At 39.8% G+C, this 20031-nt stretch overlaps 1 protein-coding gene across 1 annotated transcript in view; it reads right to left on the reverse strand.

Annotated features, from left to right (window-relative positions):
- OSBPL10 (oxysterol binding protein like 10) overlaps positions 1–20031 on the reverse strand; it is a 245363-nt gene that overhangs the window by 140715 nt on the left and 84617 nt on the right. Inside the window, exon 4 of the mRNA XM_025039191.1 lies at positions 17255–17334. Coding sequence (XP_024894959.1) covers positions 17255–17334 — 80 coding nt within the window. The remainder of the gene's footprint in view (positions 1–17254; positions 17335–20031) is intronic.

Raw genomic sequence — 20031 nt, forward strand, 5'->3', positions numbered from 1 at the left:
CACTGGCCCTACCACTTCACGCCATAACAAAGTCCTTGATCTTTAATGAGGGTTTATTATGTCCTCGAGAAATGCCCATCAAGAGGCTGTTAAGAGAATTATGACACATGCATTCCATTAACTACCATATGCAGCTGACTTTTTTAAAAAATGACGGAGTCGCACACATGGAAAGATTTCCAAGATTGTGTAAAAAATACAAACACAAAATACGAAAAACAACAAGTCACAGAACAATTTATAAAATATGGCCCCATTTCCCTCTCGTTGAAAATAATGCACACATGTGTATGCCTAGAATGGTTACTTTGGGGACTAGAATAGAATGGAGGGACAAAGATGGAGAGAGAAACAAAGTGCTTCCAAACATATAAAAAAGCAAATAGAAACTGCACTACCAAATCAAAGTGTGTGTGAGAGAGAGATGTTCTTCCTTCTCTTCCCACAGAAACACAGAGGTCAGCAGCAGATCACACCCAGGTCACCCTCACGGCACCTTCAACATAGAAAGCTGGCAATTACACTATTCGTCATCATTATAACTATGATTTTAATAGCTACTTTGATTAAGGCTTTCTAAGAGTATTAATTTGCTTATCTTGCAATATCTCTGCAAAACACAAGAGGCTGGAAGTGCTCCACCTACTTTATAGAATAAGAAACTGAGGTACAAAAAAAGCAAATAGCTCAAGGTCAAGGTAGAACCATCAGAAGACTCAAGTTTCCTAACTCTCAGTCCTGAACTGTACCCACTAATGGTGTGTCTGCATATTATTTGATATTTGAGATAATGAGGAAAGCACTTACAACATGATGAATCAAGCTGGCTTCAAAAGCCAGCAAATCAAAGCCATTAGTCAAGGTCAGTATCTAAAGTTGCAGAAAGACTTCATAAGAGAAAACACAGGGATTTTTTTTCTTTCTTATTTCAAAGTCAATCAACGCTAGTAATATTCTTTTGTATTTCAAAAATCAGATTCTAAAGAGACACCTCCTCAAGTTTGGCCAGTCTTTACTACGCATCCCACTGGGGGAAAGAATATTTATGGCTTCACATGTACAGAAATCTCGGATGCTCTGGGAAGCTATGTCTACACTGTGCCAAGGGAGAAGTGCTTCTTCATCAAAGATACATGAAGGAGAGCTGAAGAGTAAATGTACTCCTCAACCCCACTCCCCAATTTCCTGAGACCCCCATTTACCTTAGCTGACCAGGGGTGAGGGAGCTGGCAAGAACCTCTGTCCACATCTGGCCAGAGCAGGCTGAGGCAGGAGGCAGCACTGCTGTGGGTTCTCACTGCGGCCGAGTGCTTGCAGCCCATGAGGCCCCGGCCAAAGCCTTGCCAGCCCTGCCTGGCCCCGCACAGCTCCCACAGACTGTCGAGTTTCCACCTCAAGCGAACATTCTCTCCAGTCTCTTCTCCATTCTTCTGGTGCAGCACAGAGCATGGGGCGAAATAAAACTTCAAAAATGTGATTTGCCTCCTTAGCAATAGTAACTTGTGCCAGAGGTGCCACCCGACTCTTCTCAGATCTGTGCAGAATCCTGGCACAGGGGGTCCAAGGCCACAAAGTCTGGGGTCCCTTTCATTCCATGGCTGGGCCTGGGGCTCTCCCAAGCTGGCCTGGTAGAGAACTGCTTCGTTAGTAAAGTCTCTCTCAATTCCTAGCTGCAACTCTCACCGGGGGAGAGGCCCAGGAGATGGATGGGCTGTCTCACACCTGGCAAGAGAACAGGGCCTTTCCCCAGAGCACAAGCTCTGCTGCAGAACCACGCCGTCGGCCTTGCTTCTCTGTGGACACTGAGACAATTTCCCAGCAGCTGGGGGTACAGAAGGGCCTCAGATGAAGGGCCAAACATATGGGGATGGCTTCAAATCTCATCTCTGTCGCATCCTAGCCATGTGGCCATTTAAGCTTTCTGAGCCTCAATTTCCTCATCTGTAAAATGGAGATAACACTGACCTAACAGGATTGTTGTGAGAAGTGCATGAGGCAGCATTTCTCACCTAGAGGTGATTCTGCCCCCTCCAGAATCAGAAGACCTGTTTGGTTGTCACACTGGTGGTGGGGGTGCTACTGGCATCAGGTGGGTCGAAGACTGGGATGCTGAACACCCTACAGTACTCAGGACAGCCCCACACAGCAAAGAATTATCCGGACAAAAACACCAATAATGCCAACACTGAGAAACCCTGGCACCAGGAGATATATGTGGGAGAAACTTACGAACTATAATACACTATTATCATCACAATCATGAGAAGAACACATTTTTGTGACTAACAAACTATTCCCATAGGATCAAAGGAGTCTCTTATTGTTATTCTTACTTTTTACATCAATGCATGACAAAAATCTAGAAACTTCAAGTGTCTATGCTATAAGCTGTAAAGGAGAGAACACCAAGATCAGTGCACCGCACACAGTAGGCAGTTTATAAATGCCTGCTGTCCAGTGAACAAAAGAAGTAGCTTTTAAATCCAAAGAGGTATGCAGATTTGCCATCAGGAGGGCTTAAGGAGTATAAAAAAGATGCCATTAAGAGAAGTTGTCAAGTAGGCAAATGCAAAAATATATATCCTAAATAAAGTATCAGGCATCAGCAAACTTTTCCAGCTGCTCCCCTGGCCAAGGAGGATTCAGAGGGAAGAAAGATCCTGAAGGTGGATGCCAACCTACTAATGGAACTCAGGGTTCCATTGAAAATGTCCCTGTATCCTAACTCCAAATGGGCTTCTTTACAACTATCAAGAGTAAGTGTCAAGGGGTCGGTGAAGGCTGTAAAAGCAGCTAGGAATAGCAAACAAAGGAGGCAAAGTTTACAGCAGAGAAAGAGGATCATCAAATATGTACCATGGGCAGGAGAGGGTGGGGATGTTGGTGCCTGGCAGGACCAAAAAACTGCAAATCCAGGTTAGACACCCACCTGGAGAACACAACTCTGATGGATAAGTGGGTAGGTGGCTGGATAGGTAGAGATGAATAATAGGTAGGTGGGTGGATGGGACAGATTTTCCAGGTCAAAACTAACCCCAAAAACGCTCAATTAACTTGCCAAATATTTTCACTTTCCTACATAACATATTAAGATTACTTACAAAATCTTTCTCATTCTTCCTTCCACATTTCAGAAAGTGCCCATGTTCCATTCTAGGGTACCAGGGACAAGGAGTCTCTGTTCACAATGTCTGCACAATTCCCGTATTGGTGGTCAAAGACGTGGGAATACAGCCCAGTCCACTGGCTTTGAAGTATCAGAGACCTGGGTTCGAAATTCATTCCCTCACCAGGTATCTGACCTCTAGAGTTTTATTATCCTCATTCTCTATCACAAAACTAAAATGCACCTTTTTAGAACTTGGGAAGTGTTAAATAGACTAATGTCTATTAAGGTACTTATCACAGTGACTAGCATTTTGATCAATTTTGATAGATATTGGCATAATAATTTCATATATTGTATTTATATAAATAGGGTCATCCACAATCTTCTCTCATGATATATAAATTATATCTCCATAAAGTTGTTTTTCAAAACTAGATAAATACCAAAGATAGCATAAAGAATGGGCTACAGAAGTTGCCCAATCATAAAGGACAACATTCAACCCAGTGGCAGTTTATCACTGACTTGCCCCAACCTTCCTTTCTAAATCTCTATTTCCACAACACGTCATCCACTCTACTCTCCAAGACCCAGTAACCAGTCTAACCAGTCATCCATATTAGCTTGACCCTATAATGCCTCTTTTCCCCAAATTCTCTTTAACTCTCAGAAAACTACTGAGCTCCTTGGTCATCAGTCTCACTAGAAAAGAGCAGGTAAAGAATTATTTTCCTTAAAATTCACACTAACATGTAAATGATTTATAGGAAATATCTCCCAAGGAATATATGCATTTAAAAAAAAATGGGATCTTCTTTGAAAAAGTGTTATATTATTTCTATATGAAAAGATTTTTTAAAATCATGTATAATTTTTAACAGTTTTACCAATTAACATTTTATCTCATTTGTTCCCTCTCTTCTGCCCCCTTCTATCTACACACACAGAATCACACACACAAAAATTTTAAACCATTTCAGGATACGTTACATACAGCACAGCCTAGCCTTTCACCCTTAAGTATTCACTACTTCATTGTGTCCTTCCTACAAACAAGGGTATTTTCTTACATAATCACAATACAGGTATCGACTACCTTATTAATCCACTGCCCAGATTCTAATTTTGTCAATACAAAGTCAGATTCAGTTTAGGGTCAGGTATTGCATTTAGTCGTCATGTCTCTAGCCACATTCAATTTGGAACATTTCCACAACCTTCTTTACCTTTTATGGTATTGATATTTTAAAAGGCTATGGTGTATATAGAATGTATCTTTCAACAGAAATACCTTAAAATTCTCCCCGTTTTCTAGTTCCTGGCCTTGCTTTATTTTTCTTCATAGAAAACTATTGCTACCTGACATAGTGTCTGTTTCTTGACTGGTTCCCCACAAAAGTGTAAACCCCACGTGACCACTCTCCATGCTCCACCCCCAACATCCCCACTGCCAGAACAAGGGCACACAGGCAGTCAGCATTTGTTGAACACTATTTTCAAGTTGACCTTCTAAGCTCTTCTCCCAATAACAGCAAGACAGAGACCAGACAAGCTCACTCTGAACAGCAGACTCCAGCTACATGGCTGGATTCTCCTGATGTTAGCACCTTCATTCACACTTGTCTGTCGTGAAGTTCAGCATGGGAAATGTCCTTGGACTGAGTTGTCTATCCTGCCTCGAATCAAAACTTCTCACAGAGGCCTATCAATATGAAATCGGCCGCCAATATTCTAGACAGAAACAGCAACTACTTATTTCTAGAACAAAGCCCTATTTCAGTATAGATAAATGGTGGAATAAATTAGTTCAACTGAATCAAAACTGTATCTTTCTTTCAAAAATTTTTTTTCACATCTGAAGGTCCCCTTGAGGAAGATCATCATCCTAGGTAGCACTGTTTACTTTTGGGCAAGGCAGGCAGCCTCACATTAAAATTATGCTTGAGAAGGTATGCAAAATTGTTGTACTTTATTAAGACAATAAAAACTCCCCAAACTTTATTGTTTTAATAAAAGCTGTTCTTAAATTGTGTTTTATTTACTTAATTTGATGGTATGTTTAGGAGGATGATGTTTTACACTTAATTTTAAGTACCCAAAAGGTAATTATCTGTGAAAAATTCTAGAAGAAAAATGGCACTGAGCTCAATATAACATGAATGTAAAATTGCCCAACAGCAGAAAATAGGAAGACAGAGCCGAGGGAAGAGTAAATCCTCAGATGAGCTTGTCCAGCTTTATCTGCTGGGAGTTTACAAGCTTAAATCCATCGTTTTCTGTTCCCCCAAAGATCTGCTATTTAGGAAAACTGACGGTAACCACGAAGTTCTGCTTTTCAACCTGGGGAACTTTTCATCCTCAGAATCTCAATGGGAGATGGGTTTCATCTTGCTTTTACCCAACAATTTGGGGGAAATAATTTTTAAATATTAAATCAGGCCAGTATTTCATGCAGTAAGCTGCATGAGTCGAATGTGAGACACATGGGATTTCTAAGTGTTTTCAGGCAGGCAGCATTGACCCCCCTGGAACCTCCAGTGTCATTCACTCTTACTCGGTCCATGAATGGAGAAGTTCTGCTCACAGAACCCAGGACCCAGGACCCAGGACCCAGGACCCAGACGGTGCTACTTCTGCTATCAGCCAAACCACCCCTATACAGAAGGTTTCAGCTGAGGAAGGGGCCACTCCGCACTCATCATTAATCACTGTTTAATTCAAATAAAGGGGTGAAATGGAACACATTCCCCAATGAGCATTAAACTTTAAACACTTCAAACCATATCAAGTAAAATCAATTCTGAGCAACAAGAATAGAAGCCTAATCTGAATTGGCAGGAATCTGGAATTATCAAATATCTTCAAGGACATTTGGTTTTAAGACTTTCAGTGAAGAATATAATGAGAAGCAGGTTAATCAGTGACTGCCTGGTGAAGAGCTTCTGCCTGCAGATAAAAGACAGGCTTAACAGTGGCCTAAGAATTTGGCCAAACGACTCAGCTCCACTTTAAAAATAAATTTCTTTTTACAAATTTAAATTTTAACCAGTTGGGTAACTACAGTTTATTACATGCATGATTATAATTAAACAATGCACAATGTGAACATTTCAAATAGTATCAAAGGGTACACATAAATCCCTTCTTTCAACACTAAATCCCCCAAATCACTGTTATTAGCCTGTGCATCTTTCCAGATTTTGTCTTTGTGTCTCAACTTGCTGTTTTTTGTTTTGACTGGTTGATGGGTTCCACAATGGTATACTTCCCCCATCCTTTTTTCCATAAACTTTCATCAATTTTAATATATAATGATTTAAATAAGTAAAAAAAAAATCTCTTCTGATTAGAGAGTTATTTATTGGAAATACCCCATTTTGCTGGCTGTGCATACAGCCTTGGCCAGTCCACTACTAGGCATTTCCCAGGGAGCTCACCTCATGAGGCCCAATTTGGCAGGGTAACTCTGTAAACCCAACACCCCTTGTGGAAACTAACTCAGTGTCTGGCTGTGCAATGGGAACGCAATGGACGTGATCTCATTTAATCCTCACCACTACCCAAAATTCTATCTTCACATCAGCAACGACTGCTGTCCCCATTTCATAGATGAGGCCCTGAGGTTCAGAGAGAAACTTGCCCCAAGTGGCATTACAGGGCTGGTTTTGAACCCAGTCCTATCTACCTCACAGAAAGCGAGGCTAGCTCCACAAGACCACCCAATGTGAACCATGCCGAAGTAGTTAAGTCTGGATTATACCAGAACTTTCTGATGCGTTTATACATATTCTGAGAAATATAATCATGTGGGCAAGTCTATCAAACCTTATTAGGAGAGCATCATCACAATCAGGTTTTAGGGGAGGTTCTTAGCTACTACTCCTGGGTGATCCATCCTCAGGTGGAACCTAGCTCCACAACCGAGTTACCTGTCAACACAGAAGTTCTAGCAGAGCTGGAAGAGTCCATGTTATAAAAGAACTGGTATTTGTGAAGTGCTAATGTCATTTAATCCTAAAAACCATCCTGTATAGTTGATACCATTATTTTGCCCAATTTACAGGGGTAGGAACTGACACTAAAATAGATCAAGTTACTCTAGATAATTAGACTGGTTAGCTGCTGTGAGTAGCCCGGGCACAGCCAGAAACCAGGTCCTTTGACTCCAATTCCCTACTCCATCCACCATCCCCGATGCTCTATTTGTTCTCAAAAATTTCATTCATACCAAAAGAAAAAGGTGAGAAAAGTGAAAAGACAAGCCACATAAGGGGAGAAAATATTTACAAATCATGTGTCTGATAAGGGTCTGGTATGCAGAATATATAAAGAACTCTCATAACTCAAAAATAAAAATGACAAAGGATTTAAGTAGACATTTCTCCAACAAAGATATATGAATGACCAATAAGCACATGAAGAGAAGATACTCAACATCATTAGTCATTAGAGAATGCAAACCAAAACAACAATGAGATACAACTTTGTACCCACTAGGATGGCTATAATAAAATTAACTAAACAGACAATATCAAGTGTTGACAAAGGTGTAATAAAACTGGAACCCTCATACATTGCCATGAGAACGTAAAATGGTGAAGCCACCATGGAAAATACTGTGGCAATTCCTCAAAAAGTTAAACACAGAGCTACATATGACCCAGCTACTCCATTTTTAGTATATAGCCAAAAGAAATGAACACACATTCACACAAAAACTTGTATACAAATGTTCATAGCAACACTATTCATAATAGCCAAAAAGTGAAAACAATTCAAATATCCATCAACTGCTGAATGGTAAAAAATGTGACATGTCTATATAATGGAATGTTATTCGGGCAAAAAAAAGGAATAAAGGATTGATTCATGCTACAGTGTGAAAGAAGCTTGAAGACATTATGCTAAGTGAAATAAGCTAGACACTAAAGGCCACATTTAATGATTCCATTTACACAAAATACCCAGAATAGGCAAATCCATGGAGACAGTGGTTTGTGGTTGACAGGGCTGGGGAAGGGGGTGGGTTGTGTGGGCAACAAGGAGTGACTGCTAATGATCATGGGGGTTTCTTCGGGGGATGATAAAATATTCTGGGATGAGACAGTGATGACGGTTGTACAACTTTATGAATATACTAAAACCACTGAAATGTATACTTTAAAGGGGGTAAACTTTATGGTATGTGAATTATATCTCAAGTTTTTAAAAATAGATCACAGCCACTTGCTAGCTATGCATATCTGGACAGGCATATTACTTATCCATCTCTGCACTTGAATGTCCTCACCTATAAAATGTGGTAATATAGTACCTGCCTCATAGGTCTGTAGTGAGAAAAATTTAAGATAATCCAAGAAAAGCACTTTTCTTAGTACCTGCCACACAGTAATGCTGATAAATGATAGTTGATAGATGCTGTTTATTATTTTTCTTTTCCCCAAAATATGTTCCTCTTGCTTCTTTCTCTCTCTCAAAAAAAATTAAGACACATTTTGCTTGAAAGTTACTCCTGATTTTCAGCTACAGGAAGCTAACAGCTCTCTCTACAGAAATAGATTTCTCAAATACTTCATATAATACAAAATATGATATCTGAGGAACATAAAATATGATAACTTGGATAGTTATTAAGGAAACCAAATCCAACACCACTACTAGTAAGAAATTCCTGCTACTAATACTAATAGGGAGGACTGAGGAGGAAGAGTTGACATTTATTGAGGGCTTAAAATGCACTAAGTTTATGTCCACCACCTCTATGACAGTGGCAGCTACTGAAGACGCAACTATGACTTCCCCACGGTCCTGCGTGTTAAAGACAGTCAACCATGAGAGGTCACACACACACACACACACACACACACACACACACACACACCCACCCATAAGGAGCACTGTAATACAGGTATAAATGGGAACACACAAGAGAGAAGATCCACTCTGCCCACCCAGGTCAGGAAGGCATCACAGAAGCGCATGAGCCTTGAAAACCATATGGCTATTTGCCACATGAAGGACAGAGGACGAAAGGCATTCCCAGTAGAGGAAACAGCAGGAAGCGTGCAAGTACACCCTGTGTCTGGGGACCTGCTTGTCTAGAACGCCGAGTGCACGAGGGTGGAAGAGGAGAGAAGAAACTGGACCTGGAGTGTGATGGGCACCGGATGCCAAAGCAAAGTTTTGGATTTTGTCTTAGGAGGCGAGGTGCTAGAAGAGGTTGTTGAAGCCAGGGAGCGGCACCATCAGCAACTTTGCTGCTCTGCTCCCCATGAAAGCTCAAACTAGACGTCTCCTTGACAACCCACTGCAGCGGGGTGAGGGAGCAGAATCCAACCACAAGAGACCACCAGTTCCCGCCTTCAGATGAGTGAGGCCAACGTCACCATCGCATGGAGAAGGCAACTCAAGAAGTGAGAGTGGTCCAGATATTTAATGCCAAGGCCGCAGAGCAGACCAGAACTCCTGACAGGAAGGATGGAAAGGAAGGAAGAAGGATAGAAAGGAAGGAGGAAGGACAGAGGGTTGGGGAGCACCATTCAATCTTTCTAGATTTAAAAAAAAAAAAAGTAAAACTGTCCACAGTGTCAGAGGAGTTTAAACTGAACATCAGTAAGTTCCTCTTTAGCAACTGTAAAGTACTAATTGAAGCTTTACCATCACTGTCCAACAGGACTTTCTGTGGTGATGGTAGTGTTCTATATTCATGCTGTCCAACACTGCAGCCACCAGCTACAGGTGCCTACTGAGCACCTGAAATGCGGCTAAGTGCAATTGAGGAACTGACTTTTAAATTTTATCTAATTTCAGTTAATTTAAATTTAAATAGCCTCATGTGGCTAGAGGCTTCCATCTTGGACCACGCAGTTTTAGAACCTACCTTTTGTCCTATTTCTCACATCTACTGTTTTTGACAAGTGGAACAAAATGAGTTTGAAATTCCTTCCCACTTTTTATTCATTCTGTTATTTCTGAGTTCTTCCCAAACTGTTCTGAGAGGCTTCAAATTTATTTAATCATAAAAGAGAGGTATTCAATATCATTTGTAAAATGACCACCAAATTCTTAGCATTCGGTCACTAAGTTGCCATCAGCGGCCTCTCTACGTAAATAAAATTAGGTATTGTTTTGGGAAGAATCAACCCATATTTCTTCATTCTTAGCATAAATATGTTGGTGTGTATTTTTGTGCAAGTAGTGAGATGAGCTAAGATCAGAACACTGGACTAGATGACATATGAAGTCCCACGTAACTGAGTGGTTTCATATTCTACAGATGTCACTGGGTTAGTCTCAGCAGCAAGCAGGTGCTTACTGTTGTGATGTACCTCTGCAGTGCTCAGACCCAGGCTTAGACCTAGGGTTGTGGAAAGTTGGCATCTTTCACCATCAGGAGATAAAGATTCCTAGGACAATGAAACAGTAGCTTCGAATCTCCTCACTCTTCATACTTAACTGTGGATTTAACACATAGCCAGAATTCACCACCCACATCTTCCCTTTCTAATTCCCTAGAAGTAGTTCACACATCCTCCACACATCCCCAAATAAAATCTGGAATGTCTCCAAACATCAGCATCTGAACCTGGCTACCAGGGGCAGAGTCACCAGCTGGGCCTCTCAACCAATCTACTTCTGTGCACTCAAGCAAGCACACAGCCCTCCGGACAGATGACACCCACAGAGCACACTCTCCTGGACCAGAGCAGGCATGCAGCCAGTTTGCCAGGCCCACCCATCACTCTTCTGCCTCATTTCTCACTGTCCATTGCTCTATCATGCCTTGTTTGAATCCCTATGCCACTGAGGGGGCAGGGTACCAGATGTCATGGCAAAAGCCGGGGGTGTGAATTATAAACATCACAGGTGTCAGCTGTCACATGGAGGTTGTATAAACATGGGCATTAGCTTCCCCAAAGCTACAAGGGAAGAGGAGGAGCCATCCCACCTAGCCCTGGTGGCATCCACACCCAGCCACCGTGGAGGAGACAGAGCTTGAATACCACAAAGTCTCACAGAAATTAGTATGCCAACCATCATTCTAGGGGACTGGAAAAAAAAGAAAAATACTAGCAATGTGGGCAGCTTCGAGCATGAATATTTATATATACACTCCCTGAAACTTAGCAGCTTCCACTGCTCATTCACGACCTCCTAAGACTTACAATGAACTTTAAATCCTATATTAAGTAATCATATTCCTCCATGACCAAATCTGCATAAAACTATACCCTGGCATTTACATTTTAATTTGGAATTACCTGACAAGGACGAGGAGCCCTAACCATACATCGGTGTGATCTAGCCACAGTGTCTTCAAACTCTTTACACAGACAAAGGTTCCCTTAGAACTACAGTCTTCCTAAGTGAACTTGGCAGTAAGGGTTTGTGCTCAAAGAGCACGCAATCAAGTGCAGGAGTCAGGCCCGGGGCCTCAAAAACCCAGAGAAAGGATTTCAAGTACAGTGAATGGTGCAAACCATTTCAAATGACCCGAATACCTACATTTCCTCTTTTAATTGCCCCACAGATGAGAACAAAAAAAGCTATATTTTCCATGTTGTTAGAAATCACCAATAAAAATATTCCTTTATTTCCTCAATTTCTCATCTGGATCTAAACAAGTGCACGATAAGGGAAAAGGAATGAGAAAGGACTGAGAGGCAAGAGCAAGTAGCAGACTGGAAGATAAAATACAAAAGAGGTTCCAGAAATGTTCTAAGACGCTCGCCACTAGTCATACACACAGTCATTTCAAAGATAAAACCACCCAAACGCAGAGAAGAATAAGTCTGTGGCCGAAGCCTGGTCTTGTAGTCCATCCTCATGGAGAGGTAAGCTGCTCTTGAAAACAAATTTGTGATTGCTGTGCATATTCAAGTACAGAAAAAAGACTAGAAGGATCAACTCCAAATGGAGTCATGTGATCTCTTTTATCCAAACAGCAGAGTGTCTGGAAAGATGTACAGCCAAATGATATCATCAGAGATTAGATATGGGGCTAAGTTTGGGAATGTTTTTTTTTTTCCTTCTTTATACTTTCCTATCTTCTGGATGTTTTATATTGTGTGTAGGTAACATTCACAATTTTTTAAAATAATGCTACTTCCATTACGGGGAAACAAAGCAATCATCTGTGAATTCATAATAAGCATATGTTTGTGGTGGGGATGGAGGTGCCAATCAGAAAGAAGCCAGCTGAACCAAAAAGGGAAGTCCTGAGCTCTGTCAATAGTTTGAACCACCACACTCCATCTGGTGAGACTGGGTATGTAATGGTTGAAAGCCTCTACATCTACCACATGTCACAAATTTATCCTTTAGAGATGAAAGTCAGGGGAGAAGGTATTAATGTCCAACTAGCCTCAGAGCAGATTAGTGAACTACCCATATAGTATACGAGTCACTGAATCAGAAGATGCTTTTAATTCAAAATTCATGGGGACCTGCCCAAAATGCTCATCTTTGGTAAGCTTACATCACACACATGCACGCACGCACACACACACACACACACAAGTAGAAAAGGCTAACATTACTTTCAAGAAAATTCACTAAAGAAAATTTTGTAATCAAGCTATTTAAAAGATTGGAGAAGGGGTCCCCTGATTACATAAAAGGTATAGGTATCTTGTTACAGAGCTGTCCCCACTGTGTTATAAAATATGGAGTTCATAGGGGGACAGTAGCATCATCAACCTTCCAATCAGCTCCATCCAAACTAGGATGGAAGATGATGGTGGGAGGCATGTTTAGCAACTTGGTCTCTTGTCCCAGTCCAGTCACTAACTGCCATGTGACTCTGAGACCATTTAAGTTTAACTGGCCTCTTTTCTAATTTGCAAAAATGGAGATAATGCTACCTACCTCACAGAACCGCTGTGAAAAATAATGCAATCATGAGTGACGTTCATTCATATATGATGTATCAATTATCATTACTTCTGTCAACAGGCCAGTTCCTTTCCCAACCTCAGAGCTTACTGCAGTTCCCATAATACCACTATTCTCTATCCTAGAAGTTTCCCAACACCACCTACTCGATAAGCAAGAAACACGCTCCTACATTTTTGAGATTTTCAAAGTCACACACAAGTAAATTCTCATGAGGACAGCTCTCTTAACACTTTTCCAGTCAATGTAGGGCTCTACACTGCTTCAATTTTTATATGGTATTAAAAATAGGATGTTTTGTTTTGTTGTTGTTTGTGTTTTCAGAAAAAGTCGGTGTTCTACTCTTCCTAGCAGACCAGCCTCACATCCTTGCAACTACACCTCAAACGACACTGGAGGCCACAGGATGAACCTGCGTGATATTTAAAAAAAGGAAGATTCTGTTGTCCATCCGAAAACAAACTAGCCTAAAAAGGATCCCAACGCCCATGGAGGGAAGGACATGGCAGCACTTACTGACGGCTGGGACGCACGAGCAGACCAGGAGATCTGAGTTCAAGTCTCAGCTGCACAACCCTCCTTGTTGGATCTTCCTCGTGTGTAAACCAAAGGGGGCTGGACCCGACAGCCAGACCGCTGGATTTCAAAGGCCAATGTTTTTTTAATATGAAAATTTAGGAATTAATAATTTTAATCTGAAAATTGGAAATCACTTCTGATTTTTTAAAGTAAGAACATGTATTAAGAACAAAAAAAAGTATGACATTCACTAAAATACCTAAAAATAAAAAGAATTGGCTACTAGTACACACAACGGCATGGATAAAATCCAGAAGCATTATGGAAGTGAAAAAAGTCTGATATAAAAGCCTGTATAATTCCATTTACAGAACATTCTAGAAAAAGCAAAACTATTAACAGAAAATGGATCAGCAGTTACCAAGAGCTGAGGGAGAAGAGAGGGGACAGACCACAACAGGGTAATGAGGGAGCTTTTGGGGATGGTGGAATGATGATTGTGATTGTTACATGACTGTCTACATTTGTCAAAACTCAAAGTTTATAAACACTTAAAAGGCATGAATTTTATACTTAAAAAGGGTGAATTTCACTTTATGTAAATTATACCTCAAGAAACCTAAGAAATTATACCTCAATATACCTAAGAAAGGCGATTAATCGATCAATCAATACTCTACCATCTTCTACAATAAAAATATTTTAACACTCCAAAAGCAAAGCAATGTCATTTCTGAATAAAGACCAGTCCTTTATAAAGAATAAAGGTATCTTCTGGGAACAGTTCACTCTTTGTTTTTCTCATTCCACTTCTGGACTGGTGAAAACCTCATCCAGGAACTGACTGATTTCACCAGGTCTGGGTTTCGGACTGGTCCCCTTTAAAGTCCTCTGCAGCTCCAGTGTTCTATATACCTGGTTATCCTCCCCTTCTCACTAAGGTGAGCTTCACTGATAGCACCATTCCATCTACCTAATATCTGTACCAGGGAACGCTTGACTTTAAAGTTCTCTACAGTCTACTGGGGAGGGACCTGCCCTGCTGAGAGAGAATGAGGAAGAGCGAGTGAAGTCTTAGCATACATCCCTAACGACTATGATGCCAAGTAAGCAGCCACCCTATAGTTAACTGGAAATCAAGTTAACATTCACTGTAAGCCTAATTTCATTTTCACTGCTAACTTCTGCCCAAGCAGCCCTGGACTTCATAATGTTTCTGCTGAATAATAAGGTCTGTTCACAGTTCAAAAATTATTATTCCCCAATTGATCGCAAGAGCTATACCTGAGTGGTGGTAGCAATCTCACCTCCAGTTCTCAAAAAAGAAATCCTATAGGCCCTAATAGCTAAATTATTAATTTATTTTGATTCTAATCTAATAGAGTAATTATATTCTTGAAACTACCCAGAGAATGTATCAGAAAATAAAATCAGGGCATCTTCAAATTCTCTTATTTCTTCCAATTCTCCTGTTTCTTACTATCGTTAAGATGGATATCTTCATCTTTCCTAGTCTCCAATTCATCAAAACACCAATATACTTAAAGTTGGTTGCCTCCCACCTGAATTCTTAGACCCAAAATAAATTCCAGACGATTCAATGATTTAAACATGATGATTAAACTATAAATTCACTACTGGAAGAATATTCTCATAGTTTTGAGCAGAGAAGACCTTCACTATACATGATGCAAAACCAAAAGCCAAAACTGAAAATAAATTTGACCATGAAAAATTAAATAGTCTGCATAGTAAAAAATATATATTCGAAGTCAAAATACAAATGACCTGCTAGGAGAAAATATATACATTACTAATGACAGGTAAAGGACAAATATACTTAATACACATACGGCTACTGCACAGAAAAAGATAAACTCAATAGAAAAATGGGTAAAAAATACAAATTGGCAGTTCACAGAAGAGAAATATCAGTGGCCAACAAACATCTGAAAACATACTTAGCCCCAGTCGCGGGATCCATTTTTTTAATCTGTGAGACTATCAAAAACTGAGTGTTAGGAAGAGGCCCAATTAGTAAGAGGGGGAAAAACACCCTCACACACAAAACTGACCAAAGGACAAAGGAGGGGCACCTTTTTTAGAAGACAATTTAGCAATGTCTATGAAAATTTAGAAAGTACACACTTCGTGACCCAACAATTCCACTGGTATAAATTCATATATATACACACACACCTAGAGATACAAAAAGATACATGTACAAAGACTAATAAAGCATTATATATAACAACGACGAAAACCTAAATGAGTATCAGAGTACTTAAATAAAGCACTGACATCCATTCCTTAGAATAGCATTCGGCCAACCTACAACGAGTACAGTAGATCCATATGTCTTATAGGGAACAATCTCCAAAATATATTGTAAGTCGGAGGGGAACAGTATACATAACATAATCAATGTAAGTAAAAAAAAAAAAGTAGATGTAGACATAGATACAGATATATATAAATATACACTAACACATGCTAACTTTACTACAATGACATACATGATCAGTTAAGAGCAATTATCTCTAATGACCATAGATGGCAATAATGGAGACATGGTCTTTTTATTTAATCCTCTTCTGTTTTAGAAAAAGTAAAAAGATGCATATTAAAATTTTTTTTAACTGTTCTGCCTACATGTTTATAAAATACTAATGAAATGTCCAGAGCTATATAATTCCTGGAAAATAGAGAAGGCCAGAGGGAAGACAGCTTTCGCAGTGGGGCCCTAGCTATGATTACCCGGACTGTACACGGGGCAAGTTGAGAGAGCCATTAGGCTGAGGGCAACTGTGGCAAGCAAGTTAAGGAAAAGAAGGCATCTCTAGAAAAAGAAAATGAACAAAATCCTTGAGAAGAAATCGTGTCAGGTTGTCCATTTGGAAGTGAAACAGGAAGGTCGCACTAAGCAAAACATTTCCCAGGGCCCTGAGCAAGATGGCAGGCAGGTTATAGCAAATGAGATCAGCAGAAATTCAAGTGTGGGTCTTTCTAGCTGGTCCATGGAATATGGAAAAAGACTGCAATTAGATACAGTAACTAAATTTGAACTTAGGATATAAAAGAGATAGGCCTTTGAACATTAAAATGAATATTTATTGTTCTGAATAAATGCATTTTTCACTTATTTCCTGTATTTTAATAACTGAAAATCCTCTGAATAATCCATGAAAATGCCAGCCTCCTATCTTCTGCACATCTGATCCAAGATCTCATACTGAATCCTGAGGAGAAAATAATTCATACTTGGGTGCCAAATTATCCAAGGACATTTTTATGCACTTAGAATACAGAAGCTCCTTAATGTAGAAGTACTTAATCAATTTGGGGTCTAGGTTTTAAGGATCTGTGACAACGAGTCTCTAGAAGCAGTAAATCTGACTGCTCTGCCTCCACAGTGAAATCATCCACGCAAGTTTCTCAACAGACCAATTAACAGCTGCCTAAACTGACAACACAGAGAGCAACACAAGTGTCTCTTTCCAGAATCACTTCCAATAAAGTGCCTGCATGCCTCCTCATTCTACCCGCAAGTGAATCCTACCACTTTTTTCTTGGCTCTAAACGTAAATGTAGCAGGACACGTATGAATTCCATTACGGTGGATAATTTTTAAAAAATAACATGAAAAACAGCTTCCCCAAAGAAACAGATAATTGGGCTGAAGAGCAGCCGTCCAAGCTATCGAATGCCTCCTTGCTTCCCATGGTTACCTACCTTAGAATTCGTTTCCATGTGGTATTTGGCACAAGCTCGAAGCTGAGTCACCCAAAACTGTTTCTCTTTTGCATCAGCAGCTAAAATAGAGAAAGAAACGCTTACGGAGATTGTTCCAAAACATAGCCAACTTATTTCTACACCCACCTAAGTGGGTGGGGGACCGGGGGAGTGAGGGGTAGGAGAAGGAAAAATAAATGCAGATCAAGATTCTCGAGCAATCTGTACTTAAGCCAAAAAAGCAAATTACACTAAATCTCGACAGAAAATTCCCTAAGCCACATTAAAAACGTATTCTGAAATGTCCGTTATAAGAACAATTTTGCCATTTTTTTAACCTCATCTGAAAAAGTCATTTCTACTTATTCGAAAAGGCAGCAAGGAAGGGAAAACATGATTATTTTTGAATGCCTCTACCACATGTGGCTAATATGAGGATCAAAGTATAGCTTTTCGGGGCCTTTTTGTTATCTACCAGAGTTGTACTGTGGAGCTATTAGCATTTATAAAATAAGCGTTCAGTTGAATTACCATTTTAATATGTGTTCTCAAGGATTCTTATCAGGGTTGGGCAAAACAAGATACCAAATGCTGCCTTAGAGATCTTCAAATTTTCCCCAAAGAGACATTAAAGTACAAGCCAACTGCATAGCCATAACCTTCCATCCACATCCCCATCTCAAATATAAAATTATTTCATTAAAATATTACAGATATATAACAGGTCTTAATAAAATTTAAATCTTTAAGTGCACAATTATTTATTATAAATGTTTTAATAGTAATATATAATTATATATTATATTAATATTGTTTTAGTATTTTAATCATAAATATTTTATTAACTGTGCAAATGTTGACTATACAGAAAAGAGAACATTCCCCTAGAAATTATAATTGTTTACAAAAGTAGGCCTAAATGTCACCAGTCAATAAAACACCAACTTCAGCTTGGACTTTCAGGTGAAGAAATCTAGAGTTGCAGACCAGTGTAAAACCAGGGGTGAACTTAAGACAAAGGATTTTGCAAAAAATGAGAGCCTTTGTTCCTTAGGAAACCTGAATTGCCAGTTTATGGCAGTACTGACCCTGAACTCAGCACCAGAAACATTCTCAAAAGCTGTGCCTTTGATGACATCAAGATTCAACTCTGTGGGTGAGATGTGAAATGAGAAAAATACACCCAGATCGTGGGGGAATGGGCTACGAACCAGTCAAAATATGCAGAAATTTAGCCTGCCTTTTCGATAGTTGCCAAGTTTAAGTTAATTTAGCCCTCGTGATAATTTCATGCAGATGATAAAACTTTTATATTTGCCATTAAAATTACCCTTTCAAAGAAAACCTGAGGTTTAATAATGCAGAGAACAATAACAACTCAAAGGCAGAATGAGATGGCTCGATTGTCAAATGTGTTGGGTTTTTCTCTTTTGTATGTGTCATTTTAGGTGGAGGTGGGGACAGGAGGAGTGGCTGTTAAGTCTTTCACCTGCTATTGTTTCTGCTCTAACAATTTATTAAGCAATAAACAGCAAAGCAAAACCAAGGACCATATAAATCTAGCCAGCCGGAACGCACACTGCATGAATCTCAAAAAAGAACATGAATCTTAGCTCATTTCCCCAAAACTGAAAAACTTACTTCAACTATAGACATTTTTATTTCATAGACTTTCAGATTGTTTTATAGATTTTGAAATATGATTTTTATATAGATAATAAAGAAATATTAGCTTATTCCATCTCTTGGTCGCTTAGAGGTAGAACAGTGAAAACTGGACTGAGAGGTGAAGAATCTTAGGTCTTCGGTCTGGCTTTGCAGAGGTGACCTATCCTGGTCAGTTCCCTGGAGTCAAGGAGAAATAATAAGGGGGACTTTCTTTGTGCTTAGCCTTTACTTGGGCAAAGAAAAATGTCATAAGAAAGCAGAATTATCAACCACCTCCTAACACTTAATACATACTCTCTTTCCCCAGACTTTAATAAATAACGTTGACTGTGTGTATATGCGTGTGTGTGTGTGTGTGCGCGCGCGCACGCGCATGTGCACATTTGGGTTTTGTTTTATTTCATTAGAAAACTAACCATTTTTCTGGCAACACAACTGTAACAGAATGCAGGAAGAGTGAATAGCAATCCAGTTACACTGCTATAGTCAAATCTGGCAAAAAAAGGTGTCCATGTGCCTTGGGGGGTGCAAGACCCACAGTTATGGCCAAATGCTGGGTTCTCTTGAGAGTCATGCTCATTCAGCCGAGGATGCTGGGCTGACATCAGTTTTCAAGAAGCAAAGTGAAGGGGAGAAAGCAAAGAGGAAATTAACTCAATACCAGCTGGCTTCTCACCATGCTCACTACAACAGATTAAGTAAAATATAAGTGAAGGAGCTCTTTGCTAAGAGATGGTTCTAGGGAAACTTTGTGGGGAAGACATGATGACCCTTCAAAGGCTGTTTTGTTCTTACAGCACAAAGTATCCACAGGGCACTATAGTGGAGACTCATACAAGGTCAAAGAAAATATATACTAAGCTAAAATGAAAAATCTGCCAAAGTCCTTGGGCTCAGCTGGCTTTGCAATCACTCACCTTTCCTTTGTCCTTAATTCCTCAGTTAATTCAGACAAGCAATTCCCAATATGTCAGGCCACCTCTCCACCCCAGGGGTAACAGAGGCAAAGTCTGTCTGTCACTACAGAATCCTCAAACACAGCACGTTGTTAAAGGTGATTAAAAAAAAAAAAATCAAAGCACAAGAGAGCCATCACCATGGTAACATGA

This window comes from Pteropus alecto, unplaced genomic scaffold (assembly GCF_000325575.1).
Source record: "Pteropus alecto unplaced genomic scaffold, ASM32557v1 scaffold10, whole genome shotgun sequence".
NCBI lineage: Eukaryota > Metazoa > Chordata > Mammalia > Chiroptera > Pteropodidae > Pteropus > Pteropus alecto.